This window comes from Triticum dicoccoides, chromosome 7A (genome assembly GCF_002162155.2).
Source record: "Triticum dicoccoides isolate Atlit2015 ecotype Zavitan chromosome 7A, WEW_v2.0, whole genome shotgun sequence".
NCBI classification, from domain to species: domain Eukaryota; kingdom Viridiplantae; phylum Streptophyta; class Magnoliopsida; order Poales; family Poaceae; genus Triticum; species Triticum dicoccoides.
In genome coordinates, this window is record NC_041392.1 from 84,049,534 (window position 1) to 84,068,645 (window position 19,112).

At 45.2% G+C, this 19,112-nt stretch overlaps 2 protein-coding genes and 1 non-coding gene across 3 annotated transcripts in view; 2 read left to right on the forward strand and 1 right to left on the reverse strand.

The window, feature by feature from the left end:
* The first annotated feature begins 2,767 nt into the window (after positions 1–2,767).
* LOC119330213 (protein disulfide isomerase-like 1-5) lies at positions 2,768–7,250 on the forward strand. Its single transcript, XM_037603331.1, has 12 exons — positions 2,768–3,418; positions 3,498–3,627; positions 3,760–3,925; positions 4,182–4,300; positions 4,483–4,563; positions 4,662–4,748; positions 4,908–4,979; positions 5,057–5,125; positions 5,376–5,453; positions 5,582–5,716; positions 6,683–6,736; positions 6,827–7,250. Exons 1-12 carry the CDS (start codon positions 2,934–2,936, stop codon positions 6,974–6,976), a joined length of 1,626 nt encoding a protein of 541 aa, XP_037459228.1. The 5' UTR covers positions 2,768–2,933; the 3' UTR covers positions 6,977–7,250.
* Positions 7,251–7,482: 232 nt separating this feature from the next.
* Positions 7,483–7,633, reverse strand: LOC119334803. Its single transcript, XR_005161563.1, has one exon. It is a non-coding gene; the product is annotated as a U4 spliceosomal RNA (small nuclear RNA).
* A 340-nt stretch (positions 7,634–7,973) lies between these two features.
* LOC119328603 (subtilisin-like protease SBT6.1) overlaps positions 7,974–19,112 on the forward strand; it is a 14,505-nt gene continuing 3,366 nt past the window's right edge. Inside the window, exons 1-8 of the mRNA XM_037601591.1 lie at positions 7,974–8,622; positions 9,241–9,369; positions 10,518–10,670; positions 11,026–11,142; positions 11,808–11,992; positions 12,866–13,129; positions 13,316–14,402; positions 15,717–16,229. Of these exons, the coding sequence (XP_037457488.1) occupies positions 8,089–8,622; positions 9,241–9,369; positions 10,518–10,670; positions 11,026–11,142; positions 11,808–11,992; positions 12,866–13,129; positions 13,316–14,402; positions 15,717–16,229 (2,982 nt within the window). The 5' untranslated portion in view covers positions 7,974–8,088. The remainder of the gene's footprint in view (positions 8,623–9,240; positions 9,370–10,517; positions 10,671–11,025; positions 11,143–11,807; positions 11,993–12,865; positions 13,130–13,315; positions 14,403–15,716; positions 16,230–19,112) is intronic.

Below are 19,112 nucleotides of genomic sequence, written 5' to 3' on the forward strand. Positions count from 1 at the left end.
ATTAGATAGGGGACGAGGCACACCCGCTCTCCCTTAGAAGGATTGGGGGTGTTCTCCGCTTGTTTTCCGCCATTATAGGTGGCGAGACCGGCTCGGACTGGGACCATGCATGCCTGAGGGAGGAATCTCTGGGCCTGAAGTGACGCTAACTTGCTATGCGGGATGGTGCAACTCTCCCAGTCCCCGGGTTTGGGACCGGAGGGGCGAGGGGAGGAGCTGCGACGGCTGGCCATGTTGGAATGGACCTTTGCTGGAAGCACTCTGATGATAACTCGCGGAAAGGAGAAGATGTGGTTTGGACCTAAATCCCCATCCCGTTAAATAGGCGGCTCGTTTATACAACTAGGGGTGTGGATGTAAAAACGCCCCGGCTTTTCGCATTTGTTTGAACACGTGGAAGACGACCATTATTGTGCATGGAAGCCAAGGAGGACTACATTACAAAAATCGGACATTATTCCTACAGGTACACAAAGATTTGGAGAGGAACCCGCCTTGCAATGCCGAACAATCTGCGCGCCGGACTCATCGTCATTGAAGCCTGGTTCGGGGGCTACTGAGGGAGTCCTGGATTAGGGGGTGTTCGGGTAGCCGGACTATACCTTCGGCCGGACTCCTGGACTATGAAGATACAAGGTTGAAGACTTCATCCCGTGTCCGGATGGGACTTTCCTTGGCGTGGAAGGCAAGCTTGGCGATGTGGATATTCAAGATCTTCTACCATTGTAACCGACTCTGTGTAACCCTAACCCTATCCGGTGTCTATATAAACCGGAGGGTTGTAGTCCGTAGGCAATCAACTCCATACACAACAATCATACCATAGGCTAGCTTCTAGGGTTTAGCCTCCTTGATCTCGTGGTAGATCTACTCTTGTACTACCCATATCATCAATATTAATCAAGCAGGAGTAGGGTATTACCTCCATCAAGAGGGCCCGAACCTGGGTAAAACAAAGTGTCCCCCGTCTCCTGTTACCATCCGGCCTAGACGCACAGTTCGGGACCCCCTACCCGAGATCCGCCGGTTTTGACACCGATAGTCGGGACCACTCCCGGTGATGACCATAGTTTGAGGAGTTCATGTATTCACTAAGTGCTAATTCTTTGTTCTGGTTCTCTATTAAAAGGAGGCCTTAATATCCCTTAGTTTCCATTAGGACCCCGTTGCCACGGGAGGGTAGGACAAAAAATGTCATGCAAGTTCTTTTCCATAAGCACGTATGACTATATTCGGAATACATGCCTACATTACATTGATGAATTGGAGCTAGTTCTGTGTCACCCTATGTTATGACTGTTACATGATAAACCGCATCCGGCATAATTCTCTGTCACCGATCCAATGCCTACGAGCTTTTCACATATTGTTCTCCGCTTTTTTACTTTTCCGTTGCTACTATTATAATTACTACAAAACCCAAAAATATTACTTTTGCTACCGTTACCGTTACTTCCATACTACTTTGCTACTAAATATTTTATTGCAGATATTAAGTTATCAGGTGTGGTTGAATTGACAACTCAACTGCTAATACTTGAGAATATTCTTTGGCTCCCCTTGTGTCGAATCAATAAATTTGGGTCGAATACTCTACCCTCGAAAACTGTTGCGATCTCATATACTTGTGGGTTATCACATCTCTCTTGCTTTGCTCCCCTTCCCTACTCTGCTCGCCGTCGTCGATCCCCGTTCGCCCTAGGGTGTGACAACCGACAACCTGATATACATCTTAGCAATCGTCATTAGTTTCACTAACCATGTCGTCATCACGCCAAAATTCCATTTAGAAAAAACACACTTTCATTCGCTGAGGTATGGAGCTACGCTGCTCCGGAGCAATGCTACCAACATGATGAGGAAATGTGCAGCGATCCGGGAGGGCACTGAGGCTAAACACGGGTAATAGTTCTTCGTATGCTATTGGAGTTGTTCCCGCTGCGTGTGTTTCTGCTTGAAGGCTCTTGTTTGCGCTGGACGTTTGATGTTGTCTTTTGGCTATGCTATAGTCTGAACACCGTGAGGTTTACCTTATCTCCGGTAGGTTAGTTTTTGTTGTGCAATCAGGTTTTCATCCCATGATGTGTGTGTCGATTGCGAGCACGTATAGTGGGTTTACTTATAGTAATTTGAACTGACTTATCCCCTTTCTCGCTTTCGGTAATATCTTGCTCGATCTGAATAAATTGTATTTCCATTATGGCTTGTAACGGAAAGGGGTTTATGCCCGGTTGAAGAAGTAAAAACTCGACCCCTTCCCCCCAACCCACCCATACCAGCCGACCGCTTTCGCCCCCTCCTCCGGCGATATCTTGGCTCACCCTCGTCGGCTCGAGCTTGGGGCCGCACCGCTCTATCCCTCCCTCCAAATCGATTGAAATATAACTTTTTGTTTCCAGTTAACTGATGAATAGCAATTGCGAAGAAATATTTCTATTGAATTTGAATCCAGCAAAACCCCTCCAATTATCTTTGATCCGGACAAAAAAAGGCCTTTGACCTCGTTAGAGAAGCCAAGGAGAGCTGACCTTCCTTGGCCGATCACATGCAGATGCAGCTCCACCGGCTTAGCTTAGCTTAACCACCAATCACGCGGTCGCGATCCCAACCCCATGTGCTCCCGTCCCGTCTCGCCGACACGTCCCCGCTCGCCGGCCGCCCCCACTGCCAGTCGGCCCCGCCGTCGACATGGCCCCACCCGCCAGCCTCATCCACGCCTGCCCGTGACCGCCGCGGCCGCAGCGGCGTGCGCTCGTCATTGCCGTTTGAACACTCGAGCTCCCTCGCCAGTCGCCATTAGCACCTCACCACTAGTAATAGCACGCCGCGGCCCCTTCCATCTCCACACGCATTCTGATCTCCTCTCCCCTCCTCGTGGCTTCGTCGTGCGCGCGCGCGGGATTCCCTCTCCTAGATCTCGGAGGAGGAGCGCGATGAGGGCGACGCGGCTCCTGGCGGCGGCGGCGCTCCTCGCCGCGCTGCTCGCGGTGTCCGCGGCGGCGGCGAAGCTCGATCTGGACGAGGTGGACGACTCGGAGGTGCTGGAGGCGCTGCTGGCCGTGGACGAGGAGGAGGAGGATGCGGCGCCGCCGGGCGGTGGCGGGGGCGCGGAGGCGGTGCGGCGGACGCAGTCCATGGTGCTGGTGCTCGACAACGACAACGCGGCGCGCGCCGTGCGGGACCACCCGGAGCTGCTGCTCCTCGGCTACGCGCCCTGGTGCGAGCGCAGCGCCAAGCTCATGCCGCGCTTCGCCGAGGCCGCCGCGGCGCTGCGCGCCATGGGGAGCGCCGTCGCCTTCGCCAAGCTCGACGGGGAGCGGTTCCCCAAGGCCGCCTCCACCGTCGGGGTCAACGGCTTCCCCTCCGTGCTCCTCTTCGTCAACGGCACCGAGCACGCCTACACCGGCCTCCACACCAAGTGAGCAGGCTGGCTGCTCAGCTGCCTTTGATCTGCTCGACGAATTGACTAATAAGGCTTTTGTCTCTCCTGTTGACAGGGACGCGATAGTTACTTGGGTTAGAAAGAAGACCGGCACGCCAGTAATTAGGATTGAGTCGAAGGATTCAGCTGAGGAACTTCTTAAGAAGGGCCAGACATTTGCTCTCGGCTTATTCAAGAATTACGAGGTATGCGAAATGCTTGATGCAGATGTTTAATTTGCAGGTTATGGTTTTGCTCTCTGGATAAAAACTTGTGAATGACGTTATACATTTGCTCAATTTTGTTGAACTTTGTTTATTCATATCCATTTTTGACAGGGAACCGACCATGAAGAATTTATGAAGGCAGCGACTGCTGAAAACGAAGTGCAATTTGTAGAGACCAATGATAGGAATGTGGCCAAGATTCTTTTTCCAGGGATTGCATCCGAAGAACAATTCCTGGGCCTTGTGAAAAGCGAACCAGAGAAGTTCGAAAAGTTTGGTAAGTATCTAATATGCAGATGCTCCATTTTTTCCTTATTTGCATTCTGGCCTTTCATTCCATGATTTGATGAGTAACTTATTAATTGGAATCCTTACTCATTATTGAAAATGCTATCAAAAAGAAAGATAATGCTGGGTTAACCTTCAATGGCAGTTGCTCATGCTTATCCATTTGGTCTACAATATAGTTATTGTAAGTGTAACAGTCATAAATTTATGATTTGTCCAATAACTCATGTAATTCCATTTTCCAGATGGAGCATTTGAAGAAAAGGAGATATTGCAGTTTGTGGAGCTTAACAAGTTCCCACTAATTACTGTATTCACTGATTTAAACTCAGCTAAAGTCTATTCAAGCCCAATTAAGTTGCAGGTTAGTACTCCCAGCCTTTCTAAATATTAACAAGGGCACCTTGGATATACATCACATTCTTCCCTAGTGGATTGAACTATGTAATAAGCCTTATAACTGTAAAGTGATTGTAGGAAATTATAAATATACTCTTGGTCTTTTACATGGTTAATTTGATTTAGTTTTATGCAAATTCGTTCTAGGTCTTCACCTTCGCAGAGGCTTATGATTTTGAAGATCTTGAATCTATTGTTCAAGAGGTGGCCAGAGGATTTAAGACAAAGGTGTGCAGTTTTGATATAAATAGATAGCTGCCCTCTGCTCTGTCCATTTTCGTCATATCATGCAAATGACTAAAACACTTTTCTCTCTGGCACTGCAGATAATGTTTATATATGTGGACACTGCTGAAGAAAACCTTGCAAAACCATTCCTGACTCTTTATGGCCTTGAAGGAGATAAACCTACTGTACGTTCATAGTATTATGAATCTCATTCTGGAGTGATGTTTCCATATTATTTATCTTTTTCCAGTAGATGCAAGTGTGCACATGTGTGCATTATGGTGGGAGTTGTTTCCGTATCGTTTAATGATATTGCCTGTTGCTAAAACTATAAAGTTTACCAGGTTACAGCATTTGATACGAGCAAAGGTACTAAATATGTGTTGGAGGCAGATATTAACGCGAAGAACCTAAAGGTAATGCGTTGTTTATTTGATTTTATGGTATGTTACTTGAGGCAAATTGATTAATTAGACCATGCACTGAATAACAGGAGTTCTCCTTAAGCCTTTTGGATGGTACACTGCCTCCATACTTCCGCTCAGAACCAGTACCACAAGAAGTAAGCTTTAATTTTGTCAAGTTTTGAATCTTGCAAGTTAATGTGTCAGGATTCAAAGTCCCTAAGCAGTCTAACTGAAATACAACTCATGTTAAGATGTGAGCAACATATGAACTTGTTACTCCTGACATGCATACTTAGTTTTTGCTCTTAATAAGATCTGTTAACATATAGGGAATGCTGTGAAGATTTTGTAATTAGTTTCCTGGCATGTCTACTTAGCCTTTGACCCCCACCCACCATTTTGCAGAAGGGACTTGTTGAAAAGGTTGTTGGACGTACATTTGATTCTTCTGTCCTGCAAAGCCCTCACAATATTCTCCTCGAGGTATTTGATCTTACTCATAGTTATTTATCTGTAATTTTGTATACTCCAATACTCACAATTCATCATTTTTCAAACTATTTTTATTTCTATCCAAGATCTCACACCCCTTTTTACATTGAAAACCATAGGCTCATGCACCTTGGTGTGTTGACTGTGAAGCCATCAGTAAAAACATTGAGAAGTTGGCCAAGCATTTCAGTGGTTTGGACAATCTTAAATTTGCACGCATTGATGCTTCGGTGAATGAACATCCAAAATTGCAGGTAATTCGATCCTTTTGCTGTACCATCACATATGCCCACAACATAGAGATCAAATACTTTCAACCTTGTACCACAGTCATGCCATCCATTAAATTATACTTACCTATGTAGCAAAATATAAGACGTTTTTGTAGGCTAAACTAGTCTACAAAAGAGTCTTATATTTTGATACAGAGGTGGTAGTTCTCATTGAAGTATTGGGATTATGTGCTATTAGTTACTATATAAGTGCCTTGAGAAAAGAAAATCATATGAAAGAGATTACTTTCGATACGTTCATGTTATCTGTTGGATTGCTGATTTAATTAACTATTGTTGGAATTATGTCCATTGAATTACCACACTAAGTGTTTTTTAGACAATTTGTGAAACTTTAAATTAGATTGCTCTAAAAAGTAATAACTGTTTTTATGAATTTATAAGCTTTGGACCGTGCATAGTTACATCCATGAAATTTATAACTAAGCCCATAACAATGTGTGCATAACACATGAATATTGACATACATGAGGGTGAGTTTGTTTGTTGTTTACTGTGAATGTAAAATATTGATGTGGAGTTTGTTTGTTGTTTCCCGCAAAAAAAAAACACAGTTGTTGTTCACTGCAAATGTTGCCATGCATGGACTTTCAAAGATAGTTCTGTGGATAAAGAATAAGCAGAAAAATGACTTCCTATATGTTTAAGATGAGGTTCTGGTGGAATTGCTGCCACTTATGACTGGCTAACAGCTATATAAGGAAGAAAAGCTTAATAAGTGGCATAAATGAATGGGTGATAACTAGGATGTTTATTAAAGTTAAATTTGTTGAAAGAGATCTGAAGGTTTCTAGCTCCTTTGCATTTGAATGCTGGAACCTGGAAGCATAGCCTTTTGCCATTCTGCTGAATGAATTAATCTAATAACCCGTTATGACCCATCAAAGGTATAACTTTAGCTTACAGTTTCCCCATGGTTTCTTACAGGTAAACAATTACCCCACACTCTTGCTTTATCCTGCTGAAGACAAGACCAACCCGGTACGTCTGCTGAAACAAATGCAAAGACGCCATAAGTTACCCTTCGCCATGTGTTAGTGATATATTATTGCTCTCCTTTTGGAAATGCAGATCAAACTTTCAAAGAAATTAAGCCTGAAAGACATGGCGAGATTCCTCAAGGAGAAGCTGCAGATTTCGGACGTCGAAATTAAGGAGAAGCTCCAAACTCCTAACATTGAAACAGTAGCTGCCGCTGACAATGTCAAGGATGAGCTATAGTTGATTGCTCGTTCAAGCATGCTGGCCGCGTTGAAGGAAAATGACCATGGAGCATGGCCTTATAGAGAAGGAAATAGAGTAGGGGTTGGTCACGGTTACGCAGTAGACATCTAAAATCAAACATATATGATGATGTACCACATAGCTTGTTCATGTATTATATAATGAAAATAATAAAGTCAGTAACTCTAATATCGGATGTTGCATGAGTATCAAAGCTCAAGCAGGTTGGGTATGTTACATGAGAATGATCCCAATTTATTTTGCAGTACTATCTATTGGTTAGAAAATGTGTGTGAGTTTGGCTTCAAAGTTCCACTGCATTAGTTTCTTTGGATGCAAAATGTTGAAGGTACCAAACAAAGAGATCAAAGTCATAAGAGCAAAAGTTGCAGACCAGGAGGAAATGAAGGCAAATAGAACAAAGCTCAAATGCAGGCCAGATTTTGGTTTAGTTCTACAGGCTCAAGAACAAAATTAGGCCCAATTTTGAATTAGATTTGTAGGGCTTTCCCCTCTCCGAAGAGAGGGAGCCCTTCCAGAAATTCTCAGTGGCCCATGAGGGCCAAAGAGGGGGTTTGGAAATAGTTTTCAACCAGCAATTGACGCGCCTCGGTATAACCTCACTAGCTGCGTCATTGCCCCAAGCGCAAAGATGCCCTCTCCCGTCCGCCCACGGCCCCCTCTTATACCCATCTCGCCCCCCGCCACCCCCGTCCGCGAGCGAGGTGGGACTAATCGCACCACCAGCAAAGCCAACCGACGCACCACACTCACGGGACGGGCGGGCGGGCAAGCCAGGAGCGAGCGTGGGCCGGCCCGGTCTCGTGGCCTTGGGCCCCGATTCCAGTGGGCCTGGATAAGGATCACTGGATCCGGCAGCCGAATGACTCACCGAGCGACGCTCCACTCCAAGAAAAAAGCCGCCTTCTCTAAAAAAAAAATGCTGCTTGTGCTCCCACCGGTCAGTGTGGTGGGCATCCGTGCGGTGCGGCCCCGTCATCGTAACACCCGCAGCGCCTCGTGCTCTCTGCTTGTCCTGTCGACCCACCCATCGCTCATTTCCGGCGAGCCACCGCGCGGGGGCCGCCGATCTCCGGCGAATCGCGCCGATGCCGCCGCCCGCGATGGCGGCCGAGAAGAGGAGGGCCGCGTACGCGGCCTTCCTCCCGCTGCTGCTCCTCCTCGCGCTCCGCGCCCTCCTCCCCTCCTCCGACCCCCCGGCCCGGGGCGGGGAGGAAACCCTAGCCAGCAGGTACGTGGTGCGGTTCCTCGAGTACCGCCCCGCCGACGACCACCGGGAGTACCTGGAGGGCGGCCTCCCCCGCGAGGCCGGGCCGTGGCGGTGGGTGGAGCGGCGGAACCCCGCGGCCGCGCACCCGACCGACTTCGCCGTGCTCGAAATCCGCGACGCGCACCGGGACGCCGTCTTCGCGGCCGTCCGCGCGCTCGGCCGCGTCCGGGACGTGCACCCCGACGCCAGCCACTCGCGGGCCGCCCTCTCGGCGGATCGGCCGCAGCGGCGGGGCAAGCGGTTCACCGCCATGTCGTTCGAGGAGGAGGGACGCGGCGGTGACGACGACGCGGTTCCCAGCAATAATGCTAGTTCCTCTTCTGGTGGTCCGAGGCGGAAGCTTCAAATGCGGGTACATTTCTCTTGGCACAGTGCTGCCCATGGTGGAAACATCTATGCATGATCATTTGTTTGATAATTATTAGTAGTAGCTTGCAACCGGACCGGGGTACATAAAGATCGCCAGCTCGGAAAAGGATTAGACCAGTCACATTCAGTGGAATTGAAGGCCATTTTCAACATCATTTATGTTCTTAATGTCAACTTCTTGTGGAAACAATTGTATAGGACTAGATTTTTCATTTGTACTCCCTCTGTCCCAGAATATAAGAACGTTTTTTACACTATGCTAGTGTTAAAGATGTTCTTATATTTTGGGACGGAGGGAGTACTTCTATAGTTGCTAAAATTGGTCCAGAATGTTAACCTTATTGTTTTCGTCTTTTGTAAAAGGACTCCAGAACATTAGCCTTTTATATATAAACTGGAACTGAAAATGAACGTGCTATGCAGTTTATGCTTAAAGCTAGAACGGCTTCCAACTAGCATGATGCTATGGCACTATGTTGCAACGCCAGAGCGACGTTCTAAACAGTGGATTGTATCATCTAGACACCTCAGATTTTGTGAATTTTCATGCAGCCTGCTTGTTGTCATGTTTTTTAGTACCGTAACACGTGTCCTTTGACAGAGACCACATGTGACATCTCTATTTGGAGCTGCACAACTATGGGAAAGAGGCTTCACTGGTAGGAAAGTCAAAATGGCCATTTTTGACACTGGTATTCGGGCAGATCACCCACATTTTCGCAATATTAAGGTATGATATTGAGTAAATTTTGTCACTGGTGATTTTGGTCCAGTATATGTGCACAAGAGGTAGGAAAACATGAATCTGGAGGAAGTTAGGCAAACAATTTTGCTTGTGGAAGTTTGTCTCTGCTCTTGAAAACACACACGATATCTTAACATGCACTTATGAGCTATGAAGCACCGACACGGCGACATGGATACGGCGGTACGGATCTGGTGACACGGGATACGGCAATCTCTAGAAACTGTCATACAGCGATACAGCGACTATATCTATCGTTCAGAAAATGTCATGTAATAAAGACACAAAATAATTGAATGCATGAGATGAGATCAAAATACTGTCCCATTTGTCGCCTCTGTGCCTCTTTTCACTCCCTAGCAGCAACATCAGCAGGTCAGCAGCATACAACCAACATCATCAGCCCAGCAGCCCAGCGCCAGAGCACCCAACGGCCAGCACCCAGCAGCTGCCCAGCAAGCACGCGGGGACTGGGGAGGACCTTACCGGTGACGGGTGGTGGCGGCAAAGAGGATTTGAGGTGGCGACATGGGTGACTCCAGGCGTTAGCGAGGTGAATCCACATGGTGGCGATGCGATTCCAGGCGGCAGTGTGCGTGTGCGGTCGCAAAGATCCAATCGCTTGCCTTGGTCCTCCTGTGGTTGTGGGAATAGAGAGCTGCTGTTAGGGTTTGCACCGGGCTTCTATTGGGCTCGGGCTGCGCTCCCATCATCCCACGTCCCACGTCCGTATAGTTTTTTTTCTTTTCTTTTTTAATTGAAAGAATCGACATTGTGGGAATACGCGTATCACAACGTATCCGGCGTATCTGTCGCGTCTTGGACGTGGGTACGCCGGACCCGGCCGTATGGTGCTTCGTAGCTTATTATTGTTATTACCTAACACTGTTGTCCTGACAAAAGTACTTCTTCTGAGATGTTGCAACATTAATTCATGTCTGCCCGTCACAAAACTATGGTGGCAATGCCTTGGGGAAACTGCTATGCTTGTATTATCTCACATGGAAAACGAAATTAGAGCTTGCTATCCTGATTAACTGTGCAGGACAAATTAAAGTTACACCATTTTCTTGCATATGAGATAAAACTCCCCCCAAAAAGTGAAGTCTTTCTAAGATAGCATAACTGTGCAGGAGCGCACAAATTGGACAAATGAAGACACATTAAATGACAACCTTGGACATGGAACATTTGTAGCTGGAGTGATTGCTGGTCAAGATCCAGAATGTCCTGGATTTGCACCAAACACTGAGATATATGCATTTCGAGTATTCACAGATGCTCAGGTACTGGACTTGGTTGCTATATATGAAGCGCATCCACCAGCTTTTTGCACCATCATAATTACTTTCCATCTTCTTTGTATTTGCATTTGCAAATGTCCTCAAAACTAAGGAAACCGAACTGTAACTTTTTGGAAAGACAAACCATGAGTCTTACAGTGTTTTAATGCTCTCAACATGTCTTCATTTTATAAATGTAAAATACAATTTAGAATCACCAGACCTTGAGATGCTATGTTACTAGTATCTGTGAAAATTCTGCGAGCAATTTTTACTATTTATTTGAAGCAAATACAACTAATTATGCCAAAATTTGTGCTGGTAAGATTTTGAGAATTACCTTTTCCTTGCAGTGCAGATATCCTACACATCATGGTTCTTGGATGCATTTAATTATGCGATGGCAACTGGTATGGATGTATTGAATTTGAGTATTGGCGGACCTGATTACCTGGATCTCCCCTTTGTGGAAAAGGTAGAACTTGGTTATGATCACTGAACTCCAATTTCTTTCTTTTGCCTTCTCACTTATTAGTATTACATTGACTTTTGTTTTTTTACTGCAATTCGTTGAAATGTGATAGCTCTTGCAGCTACTAAGTAATGATAGTAACTCATAGCTCTCTAGTGATGGGCTACTAGTAACTGGCAGTATCCTTGATAGCTACAGAAGTCCTGTCTTTCTTTGTCAATTAATTATCGTATTTTTTTGGGTTGTAGATAAATAGGTGAGCTTATTGACCTGCCAATAATGGGAAGAAGGCCCACTTATTGACCAAATTAAGGACTTGCTCTGAACGAAGGATTTTGTAGTAATTTCGTAGCATGAACACATGTACTTTCGTAGCTATCGAGTTTTAACCAACTATGGGTTTATATTCCTTGGCAAATCTCCTCTATGAATGTTCGCGGTCATTGACTTGAGCAACACCAACTGTTGCTGTCTTCTCTTATTTTTGGTTTCAATGCATTTCCCCTTAATTGTGTAGTTTTGCGTACTTCTCTGCTTACTGGAGTAAAAAAAGAACCAGTCCAAATTACGAGTGCTAACAAATGTTTTCTGCTGCTAATGAGTAAACTTTGGGGATCTTAAATAATTTTTTATCGGGGTCTTGAAATCTTTCTAAATTTGTTCTGTAGGTCTGGGAGCTCACAGCAAACAACATTATTATGGTATCAGCTATTGGAAATGATGGTCCTCTCTATGGCACATTAAATAACCCAGCAGACCAAAGCGATGTCATCGGCGTTGGTGGTATTGATTACAATAACCACATAGCTTCATTTTCCTCTAGAGGCATGACTACCTGGGAACTTCCCCATGGGTACATTTTTTAACTTGATAGTGTACTGTCTTGGTATGTCACTAATTTTCTAATATCTCCGTAGGCAATTTTGCTGGGCTTTGTCCCTCCTGAAAAAGCCAATATTGGTTAGGAATGCATTAGAACAGTGTGCGAAGCCTATAGAAGCTGTAGCATAGTTGTGAGCTTGCTATATCTGTACTATCCTGAAATTATATTGAAGGTGTAGGTTATGGGTATCTCATATTTTCCTCTCTGTGTTAAAGGTCTTTGCTAGATTTTTGCTTACTAAACTTGGCCAAAGTGCACACGAAAGATGGGAGATGCAGTTTCTCTTAAAACATAATATCTTCTTTGGGGTCAAGGGAAATTAGTTCATGTCAAGTTCTAATCTGATGACTGTATTTATGCTGTTATAATTACACCTCTTTCGGTTTTAGTGTGAAAATTTTCAATTTTTGTACCTTCTGTGCATTGTTTTTAAGGCGGTAAGGCCACCTAAGGCGACCTAAGGCATATTTGTAAGGCGCTGCCAGGGCGCCTTACCGCCTAAGCGTCGCCTAAGCTTCCAAGGCAGGACGCCTTAAAAACAATGCTTTTGTGTAAATTTCTTGCTTGGGATGTTAGTGCGACATATCTGTGTTTTTTTAATATGACGAGGAAAACTATTTTCTGTACCTCTTAACTGCTATACATTATTAGTCATAGCTAGCTTGTAATTGATACTGAAATAAAAAACTGAAGCAAATAATTGGATGTTGGAAAGGTGGTGCATGTTCATTGTTTTGTGGTGTTGGATTTTTTTGACAGCGCTAAGCAACTTTACTCTTACACTCGTTTCATTTCTCACATTTAGAAATAGCATCCTCAGAATTTGTGTCTTCAATTCTGCAGATATGGCCGTGTAAAACCTGATGTTGTCGCATACAGTCGTGACATAATGGGTTCTAAGACCAGCACAGGCTGCAAGACTCTTTCAGGTACAAGTGTTGCAAGCCCGGTGGTTGCTGGAGCAGTATGCTTGCTTGTTAGTGTTATACCAGAAGACAAGCGGAAATCCATCCTTAATCCTGCCAGTATGAAACAGGCCCTTGTTGAGGGTGCTTCTAAGCTTGTGGGGCCGAATATATATGAGCAGGGTGCAGGCAAGCCTGATCTGTAAGTTTCTTGCTTTTGTTCTACATATCTCTTCATAGGTGTATGGTGTGTTGGACATTTCAGATGCATTCCAGTTGTAAGGTGCAACGGTTCAGAAACCAGACAATGTATCCTGTCATCCTTGCCTGCTCTTTTGTTTCATTGGTTGCTCAAGTCACGCTCATTTATTCTACTATCCATTTCCAGATGGCAATCATATGAAATATTGAAAAATTACCAACCACGAGCAAGTGTATTTCCTAACATGCTTGACTTCACCGACTGTCCCTACTTCTGGCCTTTTTGTCGGCAACCTTTGTATGCTGGAGCCATGCCAGTAGTATTCAATGCTACAATTCTTAACGGGATGGGGGTGATTGGTTATGTTAAGGATCCACCTGTATGGCAGCCATCTGAAGATGTGGGCAATCTTCTCACTGTTCACTTCACCTACTCGGACACCATCTGGCCTTGGACAGGGTACCTTGCCCTGCACATGCAAGTTAAAGACGAAGGTTCTCAGTTTTCAGGCATAATTAGTGGCAATGTTACCCTGTCGATTTACAGCCCAGCTGCTGAGGGGGAAAGCAGCCCACGGAGTAGTACGTGTGTTCTTTACCTGAAGGTCAGGGTGGTTCAAACACCTGTTAGGTCAAGAAGAATACTGTGGGACCAATTTCATAACATCAAGTACCCATCTGGATATGTTCCGAGGGATTCACTTAATGTGAATAATGATATCCTTGATTGGCATGGTGACCACTTGCACACAAATTTTCACATACTGTTCAACATGCTGAGAGATGCAGGATACTATGTTGAGACCCTTGGGTCACCACTTACCTGCTTTGACGCTAGCAATTATGGTACACTGCTCATGGTTGATCTTGAGGACGAGTACTTCAGTGAAGAGATTCAGAAACTCAGGGATGATGTTGTACACAAGGGGCTCGGCCTTGCTGTTTTTGCTGAATGGTATCATGTTGATACCATGGTGAAGATGACATTCTTTGATGAAAATACCCGCAGTTGGTGGAGTCCGCTTACTGGTGGTGCAAATATTCCTGCGCTTAATGAACTTTTGGCCCCATTTGGCATTGCTTTTGGGGACAAAATATTGAGTGGTGATTTCTCAATCAATGGTGAGCAGTCCCACTATGCTTCTGGGACTGATATAGTGCAATTCCCAGCAGGAGGTTTTTTGCATGGCTTTGAACTCCAGGAAGACCCCAAAACTGCACAGAATAGCTCAACTCCAGATACACATAACTCCCAGTCCCAGGAGAAGAGCAAGGTTAGCATCCATTGCCTGTTTAGTTGGACTCCTTTTTATATCATACTCCCTCAGTCCAGAATTACCTGTCTCAGAAATGGATAAAAATGGATGTATGTAGAACTATAATATATCTAGATACATCCATTTCTCCGACAAGTATTTCCGGATGGAGGGAGTATTGTTTTATCTGCGAGTTTCTAGCTATTGGATGATGATTACTTGTACGGTAGCCCCTTGAACTTCCATAAAGCACTTTGTTGGCCAGACATAAGCTCTAGGTATTTAGATTGTTTGATTTACTGTAATAAAATGTGATAAACAAGTGTAAGAGACTAAGAGTGATTTTGCGATAGAGATAGTGGTCTTGTCATGTCAGGCATGCCAGGAGTTGACTCTGGTTCACCATTGCCAAGTGACGCTCACTTGAGAAGACAGCAGAGGAGGTGGTGTCTTTGTTTAAATTTTCCACATCATTTTCCAGTTGTCATCCAGTGGGTCAAAACTGCTTCCAACACTGGATTAGGGGTTTATCGCTTTGGTTTTGGAAGTTCTGGTTGTAGGATATACAGCTTTAAATTCAGGGGGTTAGGTGGCTTTAGAATCAACCTGGAGTTTTTCCCTATTGAAATTTATCTTCCAGCTGATCTCTTTGTATGTCCAGCTATATAAGTTGTTTTCGTTGAAGATGATTTTTGTAGAGAACATGAAGGCTTTCACATCTTTTCCTTAAGTAGGAAAGCAAAACAATGTCAGAGATTTTTCATCAAAAGAAAGTAAAAGTCCAATTAAAACCATAGGCAACACACACACAATAGGCTACATCTCAGGCTGGTTCTTGCAACCGTCTGCCATACGCTTACTTAGTCCCCAGCTCTATGCCACCCCATTGTTGGCGTCGAGGAAGATGATAACAGCTAATTCTTAGAAAAATACAGTTAGAGCAGATAGGTAACATATTTATTGCGTCCTGTAAAAAAAAATTTATTGCGACGCTTTGACCCTTTGGTATGGTTCAGTAGTGGCTTAAGCAGCTATCCCATTAATAGAATGCTAGTGAGTGTGCTGCTGGCCTGTTCGTTCTCCATGTAGATGCGAAGTTATATTTTGTTTTGGACTTACAGTTTTATCCATGAGAATAGTTTGATCGATCGTTTATTACTTGCAATGAATAATTTTTTTTTTCAAATTTCAAATCATACTCCCTCCGTATCAAAATATCAGACGTTTTTGTATGCTAGTTTAGCCTACAAAAACGTCTTATAATTTGGTAGAGGTAATACAATATCGTCATACGGATTTGGTATCCAAGGCTTATTGATTTCTTCATGTCAGCTCTCCTCGATTCTTGGTATGCTTGAAGCAGGCGAAGGGCGAATTGCAGTATATGGGGATTCAAATTGTCTTGACAGTAGTCACATGGTAACAAACTGTTATTGGCTTTTGAGAAAAATTGTGGAGTTTGCTGGCAATGGACTCAGAGATCCTGTCCTTTTCTCAGAAGCAACTCGGTTAAAATTTCCAGTTTTTGAGAACATCCAGAAACCCTTGCGTAGACCCGATGTAAATTTTTCAATGTTTTCATCTGTCATTGGCAAGGAATTGATATGTCACCAGGATTCCCGATTTGAAGTTTGGGGTACGAAAGGTTATGGTATCCAACCAACAGGCACAACAAGAAAGCTGCCAGAATACCAAAAGAATGAAGTTTCTAGTAGTCCCAATCGATTAATAAAATCTTCTTACAAGAGACAAGATGAAGCTGGCTTGCAAAAATCCATTTTAGCACCGAGTGCTAATAAATTTGATGATAAAAGAGATTATTTTGGCTTTATCAGCCATGAAGAGGTATCATATCTTGCCTTTCTCTGTCAATTAACAATTGCCTTCCTTTCCTGTCTTCATTCTGTTGGTTCAGTGATCCCTTTGAGCTGTACAATTTATGTAAACACTAAACACTGACTACCATCAAGGTTAGCATGCTATTAATATATAACCGTTTGCCGTTTTTTCATGCCGAAAACAGTTGCCAAATATTCTCTGCAATAGCCTAAGTTTATTGCTGATATAGTTCTTTCATTTTTCGCTTAAAAAGTATAACTCTTCCATGTTTAGTCTATAATCCAGCACTGTTGGGTTATTTGAATTGGGGTAGTTCTGGCTTCTTGAGAGAAGCAGCAGCTGAGCTTGTGGTTCAAAATGGTATTACTATGATCCATTATAGTTTTTGTAGTCCATCTTCAGTTTCTCAATGATTTTTTGTTATACTTATTGCCATGAAGTTTAGTTGCCACACCTTGCCACACCACAAATTAGGCAAGTTTGACTGAGTTAGCCCCTTGTTTGGTTTGCAGCCGCACTTGTGGCAAGATTCTTTTCATGCAATGTGTGGCAACATGTGACGCCAATTTTTTATTTTTGAAACTGGAGCCCTTAGGGCTCAATCTATTACTCCCTCCTGTCCTTTTTTTCTATGCGTGTAAGGTAGAGCCCACATACCAAGGAGAGGATTTCTTTGCCAAAATTGGAATTTTGCCCCTGGTTTGTTACAAATGACTGCTATGTAGTAGTTATGATGTGCATGCAAACGATTGGCTCTCCTTGCCCCACGCCTCAAAACTCGCGCGCACGTAGTACTCCTCTCTCTCCATCTCTCCGCATGCGTCTCTGCAACTCTCTGCATGCGCAGAATCTGTCTCTCCCCGTCCCATGACTCTGCACTTCCATGGTGCCCGTTCCATGACGCTACACTTTTTCATGGTGTTCGCATATGAGGAGAAAGGAAGCATACCAAGAGACGCTGAAAACTGGTGGAATTGGAGCCAATTTTTTTGGTTTGATCAAAACACTTTGTGCTCAAATTTTCCAGTTCCCTCCGAAACTGAACTGCTGCCTTGTGACCATGAGGTCATGGGTTCAAGTCCTGGAAACAGCCTCTTGCAGAAATGTAGGGAAAGGCTGCGTACAATAGACCCAAGTGGTCGGACCCTTCCCCGGACCCTGCGCAAGCGGGAGCTACATGCATTGGGCTGCCTCCGAAACAGAACTGCCCGCCATAGTTTAGCACATCGAAAATTTGCTTACCCCTATGGTCTTTGAAACTCAGAATTAATGTCTACAAATTCATACACCATGATCAGAACAACCCCCCTCACTCTCCTTGTTCTTCTCTCCCACATCATGAACATGCATGCAATGGCTAGCCTAAACCCCAATTCTATGTACGTATTCGAGGAGAGCGACAGCGCTATGAATTGATTCTTTCCATGTCGATCTTTTTCCAATTTTTATCTCCTCTGTTGATCATGTTTCGACGTGTTGACCAGCACTAGGTGGACGACGCCATCCGTGAGCACGCCGTCGTCAAGGTGGATGCCACCCTCCACAAGCACACCGTCGTCGGAGTGGATGTCGCCCTCTGTGAGCATGTGCATGCCATCTTTCCGGAGCATGATGTGGTCGAGCGCGTGCACACCGCCTTCTGGGAGCTCGTTGTGGTCTGGGTGGACGCCGCCGAGCCATCGCGTGGACGCCGCCTTCAATGAGCATGCGGTGCTCCCGGTGAACGCCATTTTCAGTGAGCACGCAGCTGGCGCGCAGTCCTCTGAGTGGCCGCCACCGTCCGTGAGCATGCCGTTGTCCTCTCCGACCAAGCTCTCCTCCCACAAGCATGCATGGATTTCGTCCATGAGGAGCAGGGCGTGGAGAAGGGGAAGTGGGATGTGGAGGACAAAGGGAAGGCGGGATGAGCGGGACGGCAGCGAAACGTATGAGAGGGTGAAGGGGAAGAGCAGATGGGATTGCTGGAGGTGGGAGAGGAGACGAAGAGATAGAAAAGTCGTGGAGCGGAGAGAGGGAGAGGGAGAGGGAGAGAGAGAGAGAGAGAGAGTTACTGCGGGTGTGCAGCCGGGTACGAAAGGGAGGGAGAGTTGGAAAGGATCGCGACAGCCGACAAGTAGACTTCCATGGAAAATTTGTATGTAGGCAAAAAAAAGGAACGAAGGGAGTCATTAAGAAGAGAATTACCCATTTAATTAATAGGAAACATGCGAAAACAGGCACATCACACCCATGACGCAGGGCACCCGTCCAACCTGGCTACACAACGTCGACGAGAGGAACGCCGTCGAGATTGCCAGCAAACTGTCATCATCATCACTTCTCGAGCATGCGGCTCCTTCACCGCGGGAAACTAACCAAGAGCACTCGCTGCACGCAACATGTGAAATCTTTGTCTGGCTATGCCAAAAGTTCTGCCAAAGATGTCGGGGACTAGGCTACTCCGATTTCTATGACAAGTCCTGCGGAAGAAAGAAGCACACCTTGCACCAACAAAGCCCGACCTCCATCGCTTAGCATCGTCGCCACTGTGTTGCTATGTGCTGCTACAACTCCGCGACTCCTTCACCGTGGAAAACCAACCAAGATCACTCGCTGCACGCAACATGTGAAATCGTTGTTGGCCGATGCCAAACAATCTGCCAAAGATGTTGAGGACTAGGCTACTTTGATTTCTATGACGAGTCTTGCAAGAGAAAGAAGCACACCTTGCCCCAACAAAGCCCGACCGCCAAAGATGTTGAGCACGCCCAACTACAAAAAAGCACAACGGAAGGCATGGTCTTCAAAACGACCCTCCAAAGAGGGAAAATGACTGGTTACGGTGAACCACCGTCACCGCCCGACCCTGCGGTAGGATCTACCATTTTGCCTAAAGACATTACTTGGCGG

Bases quoted from the DNA above. Each gene is read 5' to 3' on its own strand.
- LOC119330213 (XM_037603331.1), top strand. From the start codon at position 2,934: ATGAGGGCGACGCGGCTCCTGGCGGCGGCGGCGCTCCTCGCCGCGCTG. The intron at 3,926-4,181 runs GTAAGTATCTAA...TCCATTTTCCAG, and splicing joins AGAGAAGTTCGAAAAGTTTG to ATGGAGCATTTGAAGAAAAG. The intron at 5,126-5,375 runs GTAAGCTTTAAT...ACCATTTTGCAG, and splicing joins CAGAACCAGTACCACAAGAA to AAGGGACTTGTTGAAAAGGT.